Below are 21517 nucleotides of genomic sequence, written 5' to 3' on the forward strand. Positions count from 1 at the left end.
GTGTACCACTTCAAAATTGAACTCTTGCAAAAGTAGCATCCAATGTGCCAGTCGGCTGGTGAGTAATGTGTAATGGTCCACATGGAACATAAAACAATGACCCAAGAGATAGTGTCAAAATTTCTTCGCTGAAAAGATCATCCCAAAGCCTTCATGTTTTGTCACTGAGAACCAACCACCTTTACAATGCGAGACCCAATCTTACGCCTAAGATACTTGTTAGAAAGGCACTAATAAGGGCCAAAATCATCTACCCACCTGGGATTGAACTGCTGGAGATAATGACTGTTATGGGGTGCCAGCTAGACATTGTAACTTTTACCAACATGCTCTCTTGCTTGCTCAAGGTAGGCCAAGGTGACATGGAAGCTTGGGTAAGCGAGTTCTTGCAAAAACCTTTAGCTACCCATTGAGAGGTATAGGGAGAGCCGAAAATCCCGAGAAAGAAAGAAAAAGTAGAGAGATAAGATATACTGGCCCTTACTATGGACTCTCGGAATTTTGATGTTATTTCGTGCTGCTCCCTTGGCTTTCCCGAAACCTATCTGATTCTCTTTCTCATTCCTCTCCACTCTGTAGAAAGTCTATGATTGACATAATAAATGAGCCAGTACCATCCCACCATCTCGTCTTGCATTAGAACACTGCTCAATGTGCCTAATCAGAAGCATCCACAAAGACATGGAATGTTCTGTCCCAATTTGGAGGTATAAGGGTTGGTGCTTTGGATAGTTGAACTTTGACTTTACATCACGATACACACATAAAGACCCCATATGGTGATAATGAAAGAAATCTTGGGTTGGTCATTTGGTGCCATCCTGATTTGGTTGTATCCACTCTACCTGTCTAGAAAGGAGTAGACCTCATTCCTCGCCACCTCATCCAGCATCGAATCCATGTATGGAAGGGTAAGTGGGTATGGCATTGTTGTGGCATTCAACGTCCGATAGTCCATGCAAATCCACAGTTTCTTGTTCTTTTTGGATACAATGACAATTGGAGAGATCCAATCCGAATTCTCGATCAATGCTATGAGCCCTACTTGAAGAAAGATGCTTCAATTCTGCCTTTACTTGTACTTGATGTTCTTAATTTAATCCTTTATAGCATGCTGCGGAGAGAAACTGCTCTTCATATGTCTCAGGCAATGTGAGATTGGAAGGAATGGGCCTTCTTCGAAGGCAGAAGGGGAAGTTTAGGTACTTCTTCAAATCTTGGACACAGATTGTTGGAAGGTGATGGACAAGGTGTACTCAAGCTAGAAGAGTACTTGCTTGAGAGCTCAGTGAGAGTTAGTGATCCATGTTATCTAGAAATATTCTTGGGATTTCATTTCTCGAGATTATTCTTTTGTTGCATGGACCTTGCCAAAGGAAGGCCGGGTTGGGCCCTCGGAGCATGGTACTTGGAAGACAACTCCAGGTTGTTCACTCATTATGAGGGGGACAACTGGAAGATCATGGTGTATGGGTTGCTCGAGCGGTGTATGGGTTGCTCGAGCTTGAAGGTGGGAATGTGACTGAAGGTGGTGGTGCCAGGAGGTGCTACTAGAGATGGATCTGTGTACCAAGATGGTGTGCGGAAGCAGACCCGTACATGGTGGAGCAGGAGCCATTGGATGAAAAGCCAGGAAAAGATTTCGACATCGAAATGTTCAAGAGGACTACGAAGTTACTAGAGCATCATAATTGGCATGTTGGCATTAGGCCTAGATGTGTCGGTGAGAGGGGATGTTGGAAAGGTTACCTCCTCATCTGTAAGCCCCCATATGAGGAGAGCATGGGGGGGTGAACCTGGTGTTTGAGAGATGTCCACATGAGCAACATCATGGCTGCCATGAGGGCAAGGATCAAACAAGAAAAGAGAGAGGGAGGGGGCTACCACATGGGCAACAAAGAGAGAGGGAGGGGGCTACCACATGGGCATCACCTCACATCCAAGAGAGAAGAAAAGGGGCTGCCACATGGACAACAAACTCTGTTCCGTCTCTTGATTGGAGAGTGAACTAGTGGCATGTGGGTAATACAGCTTTTCAGAGGTTGTCAGCCGGCGAAATCGGTGTATGGATGCTTGATAGAAAAATAACACTATGTTTGACCACTTAAATGCTAAGTGGAGCCTTAGGAGGTTTCCAAAACGGTGGGCGTATAGGATTAATGGAATTTGGAAGGTGTGTAGGATGGGAAAAGCCTGCTTTATGATGTGGAACATGATGCGTAAGTGGCTGCCTAAATAGGTAGGTGGAAGAACGTTAGTGAAAGTTGCCCATTGTGTGGAAGGCAGACAGAAGAGACTATGCATTGTGTTTTGGGCTTGTGTGGTGGTTAAGAGAGTGTGGAGCAGGTTGGCTTGAGCAGTGAGAAAGGTTGGGTTGATGAGTTCTTTCAATCTAAATGCCAAGTGGAGACTTATACTCTTGGGGGAAACTAGAGGGCTTCCATCTACGTTGGTGGCCTGCTACCTTTGCTGCCTTTTTCTTAGGGGTGTGGTTTGTGAGAAATAAAATTGTTTTTGAGAAGGGAGTGGGTAGACGTTCTATTGAGGATGCTAACAAGAAAGGAGATGGTGCCACCAAGGGAAGTATTTAAATAATGGCAAGGAAAGGGAATATAAGATTGAGTATAAAAGGGTGAGGGGAGACGGGGGCCGTTAGATGGGGGGAGGGGATCAGACGGTGGAGAATGAAGATCCGTGTGCAAAGATGTGATTGGTGGAAGAATTTGAAAGAAGAAGGATATAAATTCGTGTCATCGTCTTCAAATTTTGATGAAAAGCTTCGAGTCGCCATAGCCAGAGCTTCTTCGTCTTCACACCATCTCCATAGCCATCTCCTCTGACTTTTCCTCTAATGGCTGCCTCCGGTCGTGGTAAATCTTCCGGTTCCAAATCTGTCTCCCGTAGCTCCAAAGCTGGCCTCCAATTCCCCGTCGGTCGCATCGCTCGCTTCCTCAAAAATGGTAAATACGCCCAGCGCGTCGGTGCCGGTGCCCCTGTCTACCTCGCCGCTGTCCTCGAATACCTCGCTGCCGAGGTCCTCGAGCTCGCCGGCAACGCCGCGCGTGATAACAAGAAGAACCGCATCGTCCCTCGCCATATTCAGCTCGCTGTCCGCAACGATGAGGAGCTTAGCAAGCTGCTTGGGCAGGTCACCATTGCCAACGGAGGCGTCTTGCCCAACATTCATACGGTTTTGCTTCCCAAGAAGTCGGGATCCTCTGCAAAGGCTGTCGATTCTGCAGCTTAGGTGCACATACTTCAAGCTTCAAGGTGTTTTTTAACACCACCATTTGTGGAATACTATTGGGCTCGTGAATTCAACGCCTTTGAGGGGAATTGCGCGCGTCTTTAGCATATGCTTAGTGTATGCCATTTTTGGATTCGCTGAGTTGTTATTTCCTTTCGACTGTTAGGTTTCGGTAATCATATTCTCTGTACATACGTAAACTATCAGGATACGACAGATCAGGAAAATAACACCTTATGTAGCGTTTGTAGAACTATAGTAACATCTTCTGAGTCGCTCAATCAGTGCGGCCATTACTTTTCTGCATCTAGCCTGACTTTATTTTAAAACTTATCCTCTTCCGGTTTGCAGGTGTGGCCTTTCACTCATTTTTTAATGTTTTCATAATGTTAAGTGATTCCATGATTAAGCGCCTTTGGACTTTGATTGTTGGCTTTCCTCAATTTGGTTGCCACCCCTTGAACTTTCATAGATGTGATCTGCTCTACGTTAATCCATTGAAACTTTTGGTGTCTGCACTCTATAGTTATGGATTTACTTTAAAGTGTACGTTTGGATTACGTCAAGCATGGGTTTTTAGATAAAAAGCGTAATGGCCATACAGATGCTCTCTGCACACAGTTGGTATTTTAAAATCAAGAATTCCACCTTGTTGTGGGAGGATGGCATTTTGTTCTGCGATGTTGTCAATCTATCAGTTTACATCCTCCTTTTGTGGTTGTAAAGTGCATCCTGCCCCTGGGTTTTGGTTCTGCTATAGCATAAAGAGCTATAACAGAATGGCTCGGCTTTCTGTGTTATGTTGTTAGTTATGGATTTACTTTAAAGTGTACGTTTGGATTACGTCAAGCATGGGTTTTTAGATAAAAAGCGTAATGGCCATACAGATGCTCTCTGCACACAGTTGGTATTTTAAAATCAAGAATTCCACCTTGTTGTGGGAGGATGGCATTTTGTTCTGCGATGTTGTCAATCTATCAGTTTACATCCTCCTTTTGTGGTTGTAAAGTGCATCCTGCCCCTGGGTTTTGGTTCTGCTATAGCATAAAGAGCTATAACAGAATGGCTCGGCTTTCTGTGTTATGTTGTTAGTTATGGATTTACTTTAAAGTGTACGTTTGGATTACGTCAAGCATGGGTTTTTAGATAAAAAGCGTAATGGCCATACAGATGCTCTCTGCACACAGTTGGTATTTTAAAATCAAGAATTCCACCTTGTTGTGGGAGGATGGCATTTTGTTCTGCGATGTTGTCAATCTATCAGTTTACATCCTCCTTTTGTGGTTGTAGTGCATCCTGCCCCTGGGTTTTTGGTTCTGCTATAGCATAAAGAGCTATAACAGAATGGCTCGGCTTTCTGTGTTATGTTGTTATAGTCTTCTTCTGATGGTCTGCTTATAGCAATGTGGTATGCATGCGAGCAGCAAAATGCATGCGTTGCAGGCTGAATACTTGAATTTCAAAGCCTACAGTAAATGGCACAAGATTAACATTGGTTATGGCAACAAGTGCCACACTAGGTACTTACCACTTTCTGGTCTTACTACATATGAACCTCTGACCAAGAGAGGCTCATGAAGTCTTCCCATTGGTCCCTAATAGGAGCAAATGAGGCTCAGAGATGATACATGCCATTGTTGTGTGGCATGGGAACTGGACACACTTGCCCATTGCCCATGGACCTAGCGGGTGCAAGAAGATTCACCAAGACGTCTTGGAAGTAAGCAAGCAAAGTGTGAACTTGAATTTACAAATCGGAACAATGTTCGCTAGTGCGTTGGAGAGATTCGCTGCAATAGTTGAGAAGCTCGTGGCAGAGATTTGCTGCAATAGTTGAGAAGCTCGTAGAAACTTGTGGCAGAAAGTGATTGTTAGGAGTTCTTATTCTCTCGTAGACACTCATGGTAGAAAGTGATTGTTAGGAGTTCTTGTTCTCTCTACTTGCTATCAGTGAGATTGCACTGGATTCAGATATTGTATTGGCATGGATTTATGTATTGTTTCCTTTCTTCTCATTTGCCTTGATTGTTAGAACCTCTTGTTTTCCCTCCATGGCATCATTGAGATTGCATTGACATAACCTCATCGTAATGGGTTGCTTTGTAAGTACGTGCCCTTTAATCCACAACATGGTCACCTAATGTTGCATATGTTATTAGATGGTAGCTACCAAAACATGTCCAATAATGTTGTTTGCAATAATGATAATCTGTCCTGCCAGATGTAGTTTCTGAACCATTCTCATCTGGTGTAGGATATCCATGGATGACAGAGAACTCAAGTTTATTCTGAATGCCTTTGCACTTGTCGTGTTCATGTGTTGTTACATGTGGGGGCTGTTGATGTGAATAGCAATCACATGATGATTAAACATGAAGAGATGGATGAAGCTATGGTAGCCATGTGGCATCTACACACACAGCAAGTACATGGACTACTTTCCTTGGTTCACTGACTGCATGATCCTAAGGTAGGGACTTGGTACATTGGTGGAACCACTACGTGTTCTTTGTTGTAGTAGATGACATTTAGTTTCACGATGTGCTAAGCCTCCCATGCGAGCTTTACATGCACCTTTGTGACATGTTGTGAGAGGACTTACAAGAGCAAGGTTCCATTCCAACAGGCTTACATGATGTGATAGGCTGGGCGTTCTCCATCGAGAATAAAGTTTCCATTTGCTTGTTCCGTTTTCCTTCTAGCCACAAGTACAAGAACATATCAAAGAAATTTGGTTGTGGAAGTCCACAGCCTTCCATTTTGTAAAGAAATTCACTGATGTATTGAGGAGATGAGCATGCCATGCAAGTTGATGGCCCAATACAAAAGGATAGGATTCCATGCACTTTGTGGGTTTCCAAACTATTGTGGCTCTCTTGATTGCACACATATTCTACTGGATTTGCCACCAAATGAGAAGAGTACATATTGGTATGACAAAGATAAGAATTACAATATGATAGTGCAAGGAATAGTGGACTCCAATATGAGGTTCATGGACATTTTTGCTGGGTGGCCCAAGTCCAACAATGACAAGAGGGTCCTTCGCAATAGCATTTTCTTTAGGAAGTACAAATCTCGAGACCATTTGAGCGGTGTCCCCCTCGTTATCGAAAGGCACCATTTTAGAGAGTACATCATAGATAATGGCGGGTACCCTTTGCTATCGTGGTTGATGATACCATTTAGGCATGACCGTTTGCAAGGAGATGCAAGGCATAAACAAGGTAATTTTAACCTTTAGTCGACATGCACTTGTGATCTCTTTATTCAAAACTCAAAACCACATAGAATCATTTCCTTTGTATGAATTGCGGGATTCGTCATTGTTGTTTTTCAAATGAGTAAATACAAACCTTTCATTCAAATTTGCTAGTAATTGATTTAGCACAAATAACTATCAAGAAACAATTGCAATTATATGAGTTTTGCAACAAAAGAAAATGAAATTGTAACTAAAGCATACATAAATTTGGCACTAAGCTATCATTTCATGTGATTTACTTGTGTGCAACAAGAAAATATTCAAGTTGCAAAAAAGGAATTGGGGAAGAAGGGAATTCGTTTGGAAAAGGAAATGACCCAAACACATTAGTTCCACCTCTCTAAAATTTTCACTACAACATGAAAGCCAGAGTGCCTGCAAACAACAACTTCATGCCTAGCGGCAACTCTTTGCCTTGTCTCCTCATCACTCAACTTTCTGAGTGCATGCAACATCGTTTCATGTAGAGGGAAAATTGCTTGCAATATATGGCACATTCAAAGCCCAGGGAGTATGCTATCCCCTAGTTGCCAAAGCTCATACATGCATGCTACATCCTGCACTCGACTCTAGATTATGATGAGGAGCATGATAAAGCCCCAGAGCTAGACATGAATCATCCTCTAATCGAAAGCATGAATGTTGGACCCTATGCCACGGATGAGGACTCGCTAGAGGAGAGATGAGTTGATGCAATATGTGGTAGGATTGGCAACTTGAGTATGTATTTGGATTGGCATCATGGAAGATGCGTTTGATTGGCTTGTAGTAACATTGTTCGGTTGAAATCAACCCCAAGTGTGGTCAATTAATTCCTTTGTGATTGTGTCAAGCCTCCATTTGTGTTAATGTAAGTTAACTTGCTCCTCTATTGAAGTTAAACTATGTTAATATGGATTAGTGGAGAAGTTGTGGTCAATGAGAAGAATGAGTTATTGTATATCAATCCATGGGACTCCTTTGTAATGCATCCTTGAGGCTGAAAGACTCGAATATGAGAGACAAAACAATGTTTTTTTTTGTGGCAATGATGAGATTGAACATGAGGGCATCTCCAAGTCTTGGGACAACAAAATCACACACAGAGGAAGCGTTTGCCAACCATAGAGGGGTGTTTGCTTGTGCTTCCATCACTGTGATTCAAATCATTGTGATAGATCTCAAACAAGAAGAGCGTGGAGCTTGTCTCTAATGAATGTTTGTGTGGTAGCAAAAACACAAGTCAAAAGTGTGCGGGTTGAGACTCCATAATACAGGGAAACATAGAGAATTTCAAGGCATGAGAAAAGCACGCAGAGCAAGCTTGTAGGAGATTTGACATGCTGTGTATATCCAGAGTGTCTCTAATAAATTTGCTCACAAATAGGAGGGGCCCATTATGATCGATTGGAGGATTTTGGCACAGCATGGTGGGCATGGGAATGATTGCCATGCCTGGCAACAATATGCCAAGCCTTTGCCAGATTTGCCAGGATCTTAGTATGCCGGGAACCGCCGTCTCTAAGGATGATTACTATTCAATTACAGAGGGTGCAATGGGAGAACTAATCGACCAGTGCCATGTTTGTGATTCAAAATCAAAGGGTAGAAAATTTGACCCAAGGAGATCTAGTGGAAGGAAAGCATCCATGCACCACTTCGGGCATAGTTGCAATCCATTCATTCCAAAAGGGATGAATTGAGGACAAAGATGAAAAATCTTTAGTGACCTCGATTCAATTCTGAGTGAACATTATGTAAATGTTTAGCCTATTTCTTTAGGGTTCATTTCTATGTATAAAGAGGTGTCAAGGATGTATCTAAAACCTCCACCACTGGGTGTGGTAATTCAGGAAAGTGCCTACATATGGGTGAATGTTTAGAGAAGTAGGATCTAGGTAGAAGGTCAATACATGTAGATATGATGTAAGGAAGAGAGTAGATATAGACAGATGTATGATTTCATAGAGGATGATTTTGTAGTTGGGTAGGGGTAGTTAGAGAAAAAGAGAGGCTAAAAAATTCTCTCATCCTCCTCTTTGTATGCTTGATGGCAATACTAAACAATATAAATGGAATTTGCAAATGGAATATAACTGGAACTTGCAAATGGTTTGTCAAACCATTTAACTTTTTTGTCATTGTTCCAATATTTGAAGTGAAATGCATTTGTGTTGTAATGCTCATTTATTTCTTTTCATTCTATGTTAAGGCTATGCCAAAATATGCTGGCCTCCAAAATCAAAACATGATGCGTGGAAGCACCAATGCAAAATCCATGGCATGCACAAGACCAAAGAAGGTCGCTTGTAGGACCAAGATAATGAGAGACCGAAGAAGGCAGGCACTTGGTATCTGAAATCTATGCTTAATGAATGTGAACAAAAAAGGTATAGAACCCAAAAATCCTACATCCAAAATAGGATAATAGTTTCCAACACCTTGGAACTAGGAAATCATAAGTGGATGTGGAATCCAAAACCTAAGATTAATGAATCTAGAATCTAAAAACATAAAGAGTAGAGGTCAAACACAAAAACCTTAAAAAGCAAGCAAGTCATCTTTCACTCCCTTTGGTGCTTCTCCTATAACAAGATAGGCTAGATGAATGCTATTTTCTTTTATATGTATTTGAATTCCATTAAGAGCAACAACAACGTAGATATCTTGGTTGTTCTAAGGCTTGTTCAAAGGTGCTCAATTGTCAACATAGAAGAATAGATGGTTGGCTAGGAGATAATGTTTGTACTTATTGATGACATAAACGGAGGATACTTGTTCCACTTCTATGGTAACATAGCTTTTCTCAACATCATTTAACTAGTTGTTGGCAAAGTAAATTGGGTAATTTAGCTTACATTCCCCAAACAAGATGCACCCTATGACATAGTTTGATGTATCAAAACTCATGCATCCTGGACAAGTACATGCATCCTGGACCAGTACACTCGACAGGCTTATTCATTTAATGTCAAATGGAGATTCTTCAAAGTAAAGTACCTACTTGGGATATCACATATATAACCTATGGGTTCGAGAATAAGGGCTATTACATCCCACCTTGTGTAGCCTAGAATTTGAGTGTTATATTCTTTAGAGTAAGCTTCATTTGTTCCTCTCTCTCTCTCTCTCTCTCTCTCTCTCTCTCTCTCTCTCTCTCTCTCTCCCCTCTCTCTCTCTCTCTCTCTCTCTCTCTCTCTTTTTCTCTGTCTCTCTGTCTCTCTCTCTCTCTCTCTCTCTCTCTCTCGTGTGTGTGTGTGTGCACGCATATCTACACACATGCGTGCATGTGTGTATGTGTGGGCATTGTGAAAATTTGTGGCAATAAGGATAGAGCTGCTATTAAACTAATCAAGAACCTCAAAAAGTAATGGATTCCTTTAAATATTATGTTACATGACCCATTTTTCTTTCAATAAAAAAACTTTTGGCATAGAAATAAAATGAGACCATTTGTTTTTTAGGGGAGTTCATTAACATAGTTTTTCTTCATAGGAAAATAATAAGCAAGGACTTTGTTACAAAGAATCTCATAATGGAGCATGGTGGGGTTCTATTTGCCTCATTAAGCTAACGTCCACTCCTTGATTTTTTTTTTAAAAAAAAAAATAGTGAAAATGCTAGAGATCTTTAAGATGAAATAATAGTTAGAAATCATGCAATAACATAATGTCTAGTAACATTTGAAATGCAACATCTATATTTTCTTACAAGTGCAATTACTCATGACAATTCTCTTGAGGCTACAATAAAGAATGCACAATTTCATGAATACTCATGCTAAACCAAATTGTTGTCTTACACATAAGACTACAATTACCACTTTTTATCTACTAAGGTTTGTATAGTGGTAAGCAATATTTGGTACTATTTAAATAAGAGAGCATGAATTTTGTAAAAATTGCACATGGTTTATTGTGTGTAGGAATCATGTGGAGAGAGGCGGATAGTGCAATAGAGAGAAAGTGGGGAGAGGCTCCTACTAAAGCCATTCTAGATGAGATAATTGTGACCAAAAAAATAAATAAACCAATATTTAAAAAACAAATAAAACATGTGCCAAGTTATTTTGCAAACAAAATTTGATCACTAATATCTTTGTGTACTCTCTATGCTAGAACATACACTACGTTCACAAACTTTGCATTGTTGTCATGTTAGGAATGAGTGAAATTTAAGGTTCTATGATTACTTTTATTAGATCTCATGATTCTATCCAATACGTTGATATTAAAGTGCATGGATGCACAATTTTCTTGTATAGGAGTGGAATGATTGGCATTGCATTGTGCTTGGGAAAGGATTTAAAGTTGCTTTGTAGTTCTCTAATTGATGGGCTACTTGATAAATGTTATGAAAGCTTCAAATAAGACTTGAGCACTATAAAGCAATGGTGGGCCATTTGCCTCTAACTAGGCTAGAAGAAGGAGAAGGCGCCTTGAGATCCACGAAAAGGTGGTGCATGTGCAACAATGACATGGGCCGAATAAGAAAGGGGACAAGAGAAGGTAAGGAAAGAATATCATTTTGTACACCTTGTTAGTTCACAAAAAACAAGGTGAGGGCACGTGATTGGACAAGCATGGTATTTGATGTACAATATCTACAAATAAAGCTCATGCATGACACGAGAAGGATTGTGTTATGAGGGGAATAAAGCGTAAGCTCTTATTTTTCAAAGAATTGTAAATATGAGACTAGTGAGGCAAACCTTATTGCTTTAATTTGTCCCCTCATTAAGCTTCTTTGAAGTTTCCTACTCAAAGAACAATGCCCCTTTAATTGTAGTAAGAGACGTTCTATGACCTAGAAAAAAAGCTTTTTTATAAAAGGGGCTCTAGTCATGAAGAGAGAGGAACCTTGTTTGTGAGAGGAACCTTCTTTGTGTGGGTGGAGACAAAAGTTTCATGTGGGAAGGCAAGCTTAATATAGAAAGATTTTGAAACACTTTGGTCACTATTCCTCATGCACTCATGCTTTGGTAATGCAAATCATCTTCTACTTAGTGGCATGAGGTCATTTTTCTTCCAACTTACTATTATAACTAGTTTGAATAGAGGGTATCTCTTCCCTAAGTTGGGAGGATTGAGCCATTGGCAATCCTGAGCATCGAGGTTTGAGGGAGGCGACACGGTTGTCAAAGCTATTTTTGTAATGGTTTGAGGGAGGCAGTTGGTAGGGTCCGAGTAGTTGTCATAATTATGATTGATTTGTCAGGTTATGGAATGCTTATGTGTCATTTGGAAGAGTGTTCTGTCGACTTTTCTCTTGTTTTGAATGCTGACGCGTGTGCTGTCAGGTTTTGTTTTTTCAAACGCGTGAGTCACCCTCAAACGGGGGGGTGGGACGTGTGATAGAGACAGAGGAGGGAGATGACCTGAGGATTTCCGTTGTGCTCCCAAGTGGAAGGCCAGGGGAGGAAACCACTTGCGCAAAAACTCGGGGGTTATTGTTGGAATCTCTCTAAAGGCTCGAGGTTCCCCCTAGAGGTTCCAGGTATAACTTCACGCCAGGATAAGGGGCAAGGAGGAAGAGGAACAAGGGAGAGGGGAAAGGGCCAAGGGCCTAAAAGTTTGTACTTTCTTGAAAGCATTTGTTCCAAGAGCCCCAAATTCATTCATTCTGGGGGTTCTTTTTCTTCTTCTTCTTCTTCTTCATCATCATCATCTTCTTCCTCCGAAGCTTTCAAGCTCCCATTTTTCAACATTTCCTGCTCCCTTTGCCCTTCCGCCTCGCCCTTGCTCCTCCCTCATCTCGATGCATCCTTGATCTTGGCTTCCCTGGTAAGTTCTCCTTTGATCTTCCCTTACGCATGAGGTTTGGCTGTACCCTTGCATTTGGTTTGCTCCGACCTCCCCAGGGGAGTCCAGGGTTCGCCTGGATCCCGTGCGACATACACTCGCCTTGGCGCTTCAGTCCTCGCGTACCGCCTTTTTCCGTCGGTCGGTAGTTGTGAGCTGCCGAGAAGCAGTCTTCGGACTTTTTCACAAGGTCAGGGCAGGAGCCGCCGCTGTAAGGAAGAAGAGTAGACCTCTTTTACCTCATTTCCTGTGGACTCTTATCTATTCCTACAGTGCTGCGGCCCGGATCTGCTGCGCCCTTATGTTAGAACTCAGATCTATGATTTGGAGCTTCAGAGAAAAAACCCTCTGCTTCTACGTGCGCGCCGTTTGACTTGTGAACCAGTTTTGTCGCTCCTTCAACAAGTCTTTCATTCTGATATCTGTTGTCTGAATTTCTTTGGCAGTTGCAGCTCATTTCCTTACAATCCAGTGCTGCATTCGAAGATCCACAAGTTTCTCCGCGGACTTTTTGACGCAGGACTGCCAACGGTATGGCTGTGGTCGGGCATCTTAGCACTCTCAATGCCCTGGAAAGCTTGGCAGAGATGAATGAAAAGGGAAGAAACAAGTTCATTTCCTGTGGGGACAGGGGGGATGAAGAGCTTGTTTGTCCAAAGCCTCGGCGTGTAGTTGTAGGGATCACCTCGGGGGCTGTAGAGATGTACAAACCGGTCAGGAGGCTCCGAGGGTACGCGCTCCGCTATTCATGCTCTCTGCAAGGGCTTTCTGTTCTCTTTGTTTTTTTAGTTTTGCAATGTCTCGTTTCCTTTGATGTTCTGTGATTGTTGCAGACTAATTAATTGGTAGTATCGTTGCTTATCACTGTTTTTTATTTATATTTCCACAGCTCTAGTACATTGCCAGGCGACGGAGAAGCAGGGCATGAAATCTTGGAGATTCTTTTTAATAAGGTAGTGCTATTTGACGAGGCTCTGCTTACTTGGTCTGAAGCATGCTGTGATGAGAACGTTGCGTCTGTGCTGTGGAATGAGATTGGAGCTGCCTTTGATTATTTTTTGTTCCTTAGGGCTACCTTTTTGCCATGCCCCCTTAGAGGAGCGAGAGTAGCTCAGAATATATAGACCTACCTGAGCTGAGGCTTGGTCTGTATAGACCTACCTGGGGCTCTTGTGCTTGAACTTCAAGCTCCTGGGAGTGTCTGTCACTTCCTAACACTCCTCCAGATCTATCTTATAATCTAGAAACACAAAATCCTGTTTCGTTGATTTCAACTAAAAGTTGTCAAATATAGCGCTCATTTGATTTTCTTTACTGCTATCTCAGGCTGTTGCTTCTGTGGTACATAACAGGTCACTTCTTGTCCTATACAGGTTAATTGTGGAGATGCTGTCCATTCAGGGAGTCCAATCCCTTACTTTTGTGGATCACCCCCAAGCCGTGCAGGCAATCCACTTATACATGATGTACATTTCACTCATACAAGAGTTCCGCCCCCACCCGCTGTTCTTCCTAAAAAATCTTGCAATTCTTCATTTGGAAGTCACTCGGCATTCAAAAAGTCTTCTTGTAGCTCTTCATATGTATCATCAATACCTTCAGTGCGCATTGAGGGTTTTGCATCCTCAACGTCAGATTCACTTCAGGGTGTGCCTGCATTTGCTTGACATTTTTGGAGGGTCTAGTGGCTTATAGTGTGCCCAAGGTTGTACTTTTCATGTGTGATACCTATTGGCGGATTAGCAGGCACTGTACAACGCCTGTGAACATTGGGGATTTTAACTCTTTCCTCGTAGACAGAGGCTTTTTAGAGGGTTGCATTTTCCCTTCCAGCTGTTTATACCTGGTATCTATATTTAGGTGGTTCTCCACACAAAACAGGGGTTTACATACCAGATCCCAGGTGGAGAGGACCATTTGAGTCGGAGTTATCGCAAAGATCGAGTCCCTCTCTTGCTGCTTGTTTGGCAGTTTTTTAGCCCAGCTGTGGGGTTTTCCCGGATTTTTTGGAGAGGCTGGCAATTTGCCAGTAGCTCAAATTTTAACGGCACGACATGTACAGAACTCCAGGACTTTGTACAGTTACTGTAAATATATGGTTAATGAAGGGAGTGGAGTTTCTTCAGGAGATTTGGCGGCAGTTAGTACCAAAGCTGGTAGCTGCAGTTGGCAACTTGTTTTGGGCAATGTTGTTTTCCACTATTTTGTTATTTTGGACTACCTGATTGACTGTCTGTGATCGGCCTGAAGTATGCCTAAGCTTGCATTAATTTGGTGGTATAAGCATGTATTAATCTGGTGTTAAAGTTCGTATTAATCTGGTGTTAAAGTTCGTTTTAAACAATATGGCTGCATTAATTTTCTTTTGCCCTCCAACCAATTTAAGTTCACTGTACTGATCTCTACTAATGTTTTTCAAGAGGTGTGTTGCTGTTAAATCTCTCTCGTGAAATTGTGTACTCATGTCAGTAATTTCTGTGGTCTTACATATTGTAATTGCTATAATTTCTTGTATTATAACATGGCAAGGAAGAGCAGGACCGGGGTAGAGTAGGGAAGTTAGCAACTTATGTTAGAGAGAGGAATGCACATTATATAACTAACTGTACACTTCCATAGAAAATGACAATTTGAAATATACATCTGCCTTTGTGGTTAGGGTTAGGGCTTGTTCCATGAACCCTATCTCTATGGTGCTATTTACACCATTCTCAATAGGTATTGTCGGCATGCATCCATAGTGGCAATATATCGCAGGTCTTATCAATGAGACTTTCTACATTCAAGAGAATGTTATGGGCCAACACTTGTGGGTACAAGCATCTAAGTAGTTGCTACTACATTCCTCTCCTTACAAGATATATTCAAGAGAATGTTATGGGCCAACACTTGTGGGTACAAGCATCTAAGTAGTTGCTACTACATTCCTCTCCTTACATCTTGTTCATAATAGTCAATTGGAATTGCAAGTTTAGATTGTGAGAAGCTGAATTCAGAATGCTTTTGTAGTATGAAAATGTGGCTAAGGGCTTCTTTGTAAACCTTGTAAACAAGATGCCATGTTGGGAATACTCATTGAGGTCACATGCTACACTAGACATGGAGGGATCAGTCAATGCAGTTGACTGAGTTTTACTCATATTTCTCTATCAAGCTTGAGGTATCTTGGTTGTGTATAGGTTTGGGCAATCCTTTCATGAGAGGGGAAAGGATGGAATGATTTTTTGGGTAATTTGACAAGAAGTTTTAAAATTTTAGTAAAGTTGTCACTATTGTTTAACTTTGTGATAAGAAGTTTATCAAAGTATACCAAGCAAGTTCAAATTACATTGCAAATGTTACCATTGGAGTCAAATATTGAATGGGAACTAAAGTCTAGGAATCATTGAATACTAGTCTTACCTTGATTTATGCTAAGTTGAAACTATGTTAAATGGGAAAGATGTTATATCAATAACTAGGGCCTACCGATGATTAAACTTTCTAAGGTCATGGTTGGGACTAGGATTGGAAAGTAAAGCTAATTTGTGCATGAAGCTTAATGTTAGGGCTTACTACTAGAGATAGCAAGGCTAGGATTATAAATACAAGCGCAGGGCTTCGTCTTGGTTTATCATAGAGCATCTTGGAGTTGGAAATCTCATGTGGATGTTAGATCTATTGTCTAAAGATTGTAGCTAGGGGAATGGTCATGTGGTATGGCTCACATGGTGGTCGAGACCTTAGGCTAAGTGGTCAAAATGCCTGAACATAGGTGCAACCTCACATGGAAGGTCATTTGTGGAAGGCAAGGCTTATGCTTTGGTCAAATTACTTGACCTTGAAGCCCATGACTTGGGCCGAGTTTAATTTTTTGTTCAAGAAGACTTGTGTGAATGCTTTTAAAAAGTATTGTAAGCTTCATAACACACGATGACAACAGAGTTGGATAAGTATCTCTGGTAGTTCAAGAATATGACAACGATGGTTGTCACTATCACCTAATAGTATGATGCAATTAGTTCACTCTTGGGTTCTCATAGGAATATTATGTAGAAGTGCTACGTAATCCAGTTCACATGCTCAAGGATGCCATATGTTGTGCAAAGATTTATGATGATGCTATAGTGGCTATGAATAAGGATTAAGGCAAGTTGGAGCACCCCTTGGGAAAGGAGAATTCCCCAAGATAGGCAAGTGTCAAGGGATCCACTTTACCAGACACATCTTTTGCTTCTATCAATTGATAACTAATTTAATGTAGATCACACAAAGAATTCACAAGCATGATAAGACATCTTGTGCTATAAATGCATGCAACTAGTTAGATTGCTCATTATATATACACATTCCTCATATTGAAATGATACATGCGAGTGGTAGTGAATGTGATACATGTAATATTACTAAAAAAAAAGAATGTGATACATGTGAGTGGTAATGAATGTAAGAGTTGTGGATTTAGAAGCAATTTGGCTTTTGGACCTCATGATTAGATTTGTCTAATTGCATCTAGAGGAGACCCATTTTCTCAATGGTACATCTATCTGCATAGACCCAAGCATCTAGAAAATAGGTACGTGCAAGGAGATAGGAGGCATGATCTCAGAAAGGTAGTGTAGGAGAGTGGTAGAATAAGAAAGGAGAAAGATTGCGCGCCCACAATCAAATTTGTTTGAGTGAGATGTTTCAGCAAGGAAAGTACGAGAGCATGGATGACTTTTTCATGTTAATTTCATTAAGAAAGAAATGTTTTATATTGATGTCAAAAGTTTGTATCCCCTCCAACCTCCCCCCAAAAAAAAAAGAAAAAAGAAAAAGAGAGGCACAACATTCTCTAGTGTTTGAAATTTTTTTGAAAAAGTTCTATTTTTCAAGATTTACATGTCTAATCAAAATTTGTAAAAAAACATTATAGTTCGGCAATGTTGTGAAACTAAACAAAAGAGCTCTACAAACTTGCGATAGGTTTTAAGATTAATATATAAGTATACCTTTTGAACAACCATCCATGGATGAAAGGAATGAATGCTCGATGGTCACCTAGTATAGAATGGGTGAAAAATGCACAGAAGAGAAACACTAAGGATGGCAAAGTGTGCATGAGCAAGGATCAAGCCATAAAAGTCCTAGCCAAAACTCATAACTAGCATCTTCATGCATAGGCGATCGAAATACCCAGTTTCCTTATTAAGTGAAGGGGTTGGAAGGAGCACTTAAAGGCTTGGCATAAGGACTTATCCACTTAAGGAGGTGATCAAAATGCCCAGTTTCCTTTTTAAGTGAAGGAGGTGGAAGAAGTGCTTAAAGGTCTGGCATAAGGACATATCCACTTAAGGCAATGATAAAAGAAACTGTTGTTTTGCTCAAACATCTAGTATGTCACAAACAATATAAATGTCGAAAAATAGTAAGCATTCTAGTGGGTAGAGAAAAAAAGAACAACAGTAGTAAGCGAACTAGTAGGTAGAAAAGGGCTTCTCCTACCATTGGTTCTATAGCAAGTAGATGTATGAATAAGTGACCCTCTAGTGTAGTCTATCTGTTAGCAAAATCGACGAGTGGATGAGGTACTGGTGTGGTAGGTGGATGGCTAATTGAAGAGCCATGAAGTCACGATGGTAAAATTCATGGTAGTATAATAGCGAGATTCTAGTAGAGGCGGCTGTGCAGTGATGGATAACATTTCCCTCATGCTCGATAACAAAGTAAATTTTTTCTTCTATAAAAGAGTGGAGATCATCCAACTACTTGATTGGTTTTCCTTTTTAGAGAGTTCTTCATGAATCCCACTCTGAGATGAAATACTTCATAAAAGATGCCCAATTAATGATTGTCCTTTTATCATAACTCCCAACCTCAAGTCAAGCATCCTTAAGGAGGGCATGTGAAACATACTTAATGTGACAACAAAAGGTCCTACTCTTCAAAGTTACAAAAAATAAAGCATGATATAGAACTAATAAGATGATGTAGCGAACCAAAATAATGCTTAGACTAAGTGAAAACCATAAGTTTTCCAAAGATGAAAAAAGTCAACAAATCTTTAGACTATTCCCTCAAGTGGCTATGATTTTTGGTTCATGCAAAGATGCTATACAAAAAGAAATTAGTAAATCATCATTTATTATAAATACATGTGCTTTGTGAAAATGTTGTGTGGGTGTGTGTGCACATCATCTTTACTCCAAAGCTAAGGCCTAGGCTTGGTCATCATCAAGATAAAACAATTGTAGTTAGCCTTTGCTAATTTGCAGGAGGGGTATAGTAGCATCTCTATTGTTTATCACATCATTTCTTGCTTGGTTTATGGCAAGAGTCTAAATGGAAATCTCTTTTTTTCACTTACTTTGGTGCTTATTGAAAAATTTTGCATGCTGGTCGCCTATTTTTTAGAACCTTCTTTCTATTGGATGAGTACTTTTTGAGTTCTTTACTATGATGGTTGTTTTTCTATCTTAATCTTTCTTATTGAGTTGGAATTTTCCCCCAAAAGATTATAAGTGGGTATGCAAGGCATTTATCTATCTATCTGTTTGCACGCCTCTACCTCCATCTCTATTTCTCTTACATGGTATTATCTAAGGGATTAAGATAGGTGTCAAACCCCCTATCTTCATGTGATTGATATTAGGAGATTCAATAATGTTTCTTTTAATATTAAATTCAACAATACCATAACCTTATTGAAAATATGATTTTATGGGATGTAGGACATGACTTATAAAGTAGTATGTACCATTGATTTGTAGGATGTAGATTTTGAGGGCACTCAAAATATTTAGTAAGCAAAGTAGATCAGACAAAGGTGACTTAATACATGACAAGAGGATTATGTAAGGGATGCTTTTATGATCTAGCCCACATATATGATGATACTAGGACACAAAAAAAGGAAATCATCATAATCAAACTACACAAGAGTATTGAAGAGAATCATATCACCATGACATGGTAGAAATAATAATTCTTACATCAGGTCCTATGGGAAACTCCACACACAAATGATTGCTAGTAAAGGCATGTTACATATCCATTAGACCACTATAGGATGCTAGTTATAACTTGTGAGGATATCCCATTAAATGTGTCATAGGTTACTTTCATTAGAACCCAAAAATGGCATAGGTTGAACAAACCATAACTCTCAATTCCATGAAAAAACCCAAAAGTGACAAACGTTGAAGACATCATAAGCCTCAATTTTCTATAACCAGAGTTGCTTGCAACCCATTAAAATTTCCCACATGACCTACTTATTTTCCATCAACCAAAATTTAGGTCAACACCACCATTTGCCACATCATTAGTGCCATGCATCATTTGCTAGCCATGAATATGCCTCCTAGGTGTATACTTCTCCATTAGCACATTTCTTTATGGAGGACATGAACACATAGTGTCACATTATACATTGTGCTCTACAAGCACATTTCTTTATACAACACATGAACACATAGTGTCACATCATCACATAGTGCCACATATGCATAGTACTCCTTAGGTACACCCCTTATATAGTAGCACATGAACACATATGCCCTTGTTTTATTAGCATGCTTTATTTTAAGTGAATTTTTTAAAATTATAGGATGATTAGTCTATTCAATGGTTACCATACATCAGTCTAGTGACCAAATTCCACAAAAGACAATTGTACAAATTGTTTTGTACATCATTTTTCTGGCATGACCTTTTGGTCAAATTGGTAGCTTTGGTGCACAAATTGTCTACTACTGAAAGTGAAAGCACCCAAATTTAGGCCAGTGTACCTTGGTCATTTGGACTCCATTATGAGTGCCATTTTGATTTAGACTTCAAGCGCATTAAGAGAGACATTTTTTTTGAAAGAGAAAAATTTTGATATTTTATCCATGCTATTTTGACCATTATTAAAGGTCAATGTTATGGTCGATGTAAATACCATTTATCAACCCTTATGAGGTAGTTTCACACCATTCTTGCTCAAAACTATCAACCCTTTACGAGGTAGTTTTATTCCATTCTTGCTCAAGACTTATCAAAACTCAATGTCATCTTCACCACACGTTCAAAAACACAAAAGGATATTTCTTATGCAAAATTTTAAAGTTTTAGAGCATACTTGAAAAGGATAACTCTACACATCAAATTTTATGCCTAATGGTCAATGATTGACCCAATTGACATCAAAGTCATATCACAGTTATGCCACACATATGTGTTGCGTTTGTTGGAAGATCAGGGGTAGAGAGTGGACTATAGAAGATAGCTAATTGTACACTGTGTTGTATTGAACACACACACACACACACACACAGAGGGTTAGGATTTACACCATTATGGTATGGTGCAATGTACACTATCCTTAACAACCCCTCTTGAATTGCACTAGGTAAGTAAAGGGTGCATGTATAAGATCCTTTGTTGCATACAATGGAAACCGAAGCTGAAAAGAAAGATATAAAAAATCAGAGGAGTATGTGCATTGTGAGCACAATAACTATGCAATAGAATTAGGTTTTAGTCACGTACAATTATGTTGTTGCTCATTTGCAGCATAGGTGTTCACAAATTTATCATAGGTCCTTGGGTCATATTTCGATGAGATGTGTGGGCTAAAGCACGGAAAGAAATCCTAATGTGAGCTTAGGTGGGAACAAAGTATTGATGGTTTGATATAGGTTCTCACCTCAATAGGGGTTCAAGGGTACAGAGAAGGATTGTAGAGTTTAAAGGGAGGGTAGGTTGAGAAATTTAGTAGGGGTTTAAGGTTGAGATAGGGTTGTAGGGTCTAGGATGAGTTGCTTGAGGAGTGGATCACTAGTCTCTCGCATAGGTTCTTGGGGTTGAGGGTTGAGGGGGAATAGACAAGAGTGAGGAGGAAGAATAATAAGAACAAGGGAGGAGGGGGGAGGAAGGGAGAAAGGGCAAGGAGGGAGGAGGAGGAAGTAGGAGAAAGGAGGAGGAAGGAGGAGAGAAGGGAGGAGGAGGAGGAGGAGGAGGGAGTGTAAGAGTATGGGTTGCAATGGTGAGAGCATGCTAGAATAGGCTGAAAGTGTAAGGGAGCATGGACTCTAGGAGATCAAGCTCATGAACACCAATTTGAATTTTTTAGTGAACCCCAAAGGATAGGAGCTTCTTTGCTTTAAAGATATTTACACAGTTTCTTAAGTTCCCATTCCTAGACAAAGTGCTCTGTGTGTGTGTGTGTGTGTGTGTACAAAGTGGAAGGACTTTCTCTCTCTAGCACAAAGTGTACAAAAT

The 21517-nt window shown here is 40.4% G+C and overlaps 1 protein-coding gene and 1 pseudogene across 4 annotated transcripts; both read left to right on the forward strand.

The window, feature by feature from the left end:
• Positions 1-2783: 2783 nt before the first annotated feature.
• LOC147884587 (histone H2AX pseudogene) lies at positions 2784-3578 on the forward strand (annotated as a pseudogene).
• An 8345-nt stretch (positions 3579-11923) lies between these two features.
• Positions 11924-14417, forward strand: LOC147884588 (uncharacterized). Of its 4 annotated transcripts, none has more exons than XM_087397998.1 (4): positions 11924-11987; positions 12739-13022; positions 13182-13245; positions 13666-14417. In XM_087397998.1, the coding sequence occupies exons 2-4, from the start codon at positions 12826-12828 to the stop codon at positions 13957-13959; spliced, it is 555 nt and encodes a 184-aa protein (XP_087254124.1). In that variant the 5' UTR covers positions 11924-11987; positions 12739-12825; the 3' UTR covers positions 13960-14417. The 4 variants fall into 4 exon arrangements, with proteins under 4 accessions (XP_087254124.1, XP_087254123.1, XP_087254122.1 ...); XM_087397997.1 differs by lacking the exon at positions 11924-11987 and adding an exon at positions 12024-12482; XM_087397996.1 differs by lacking the exon at positions 11924-11987 and adding an exon at positions 12024-12274.
• The last annotated feature ends 7100 nt before the right edge of the window (positions 14418-21517 follow it).

Source organism: Dipteris shenzhenensis, chromosome 26 (genome assembly GCF_047967505.1).
Source record: "Dipteris shenzhenensis isolate YYH24624 ecotype China chromosome 26, Dip_SZ_1.0, whole genome shotgun sequence".
NCBI lineage: Eukaryota > Viridiplantae > Streptophyta > Polypodiopsida > Gleicheniales > Dipteridaceae > Dipteris > Dipteris shenzhenensis.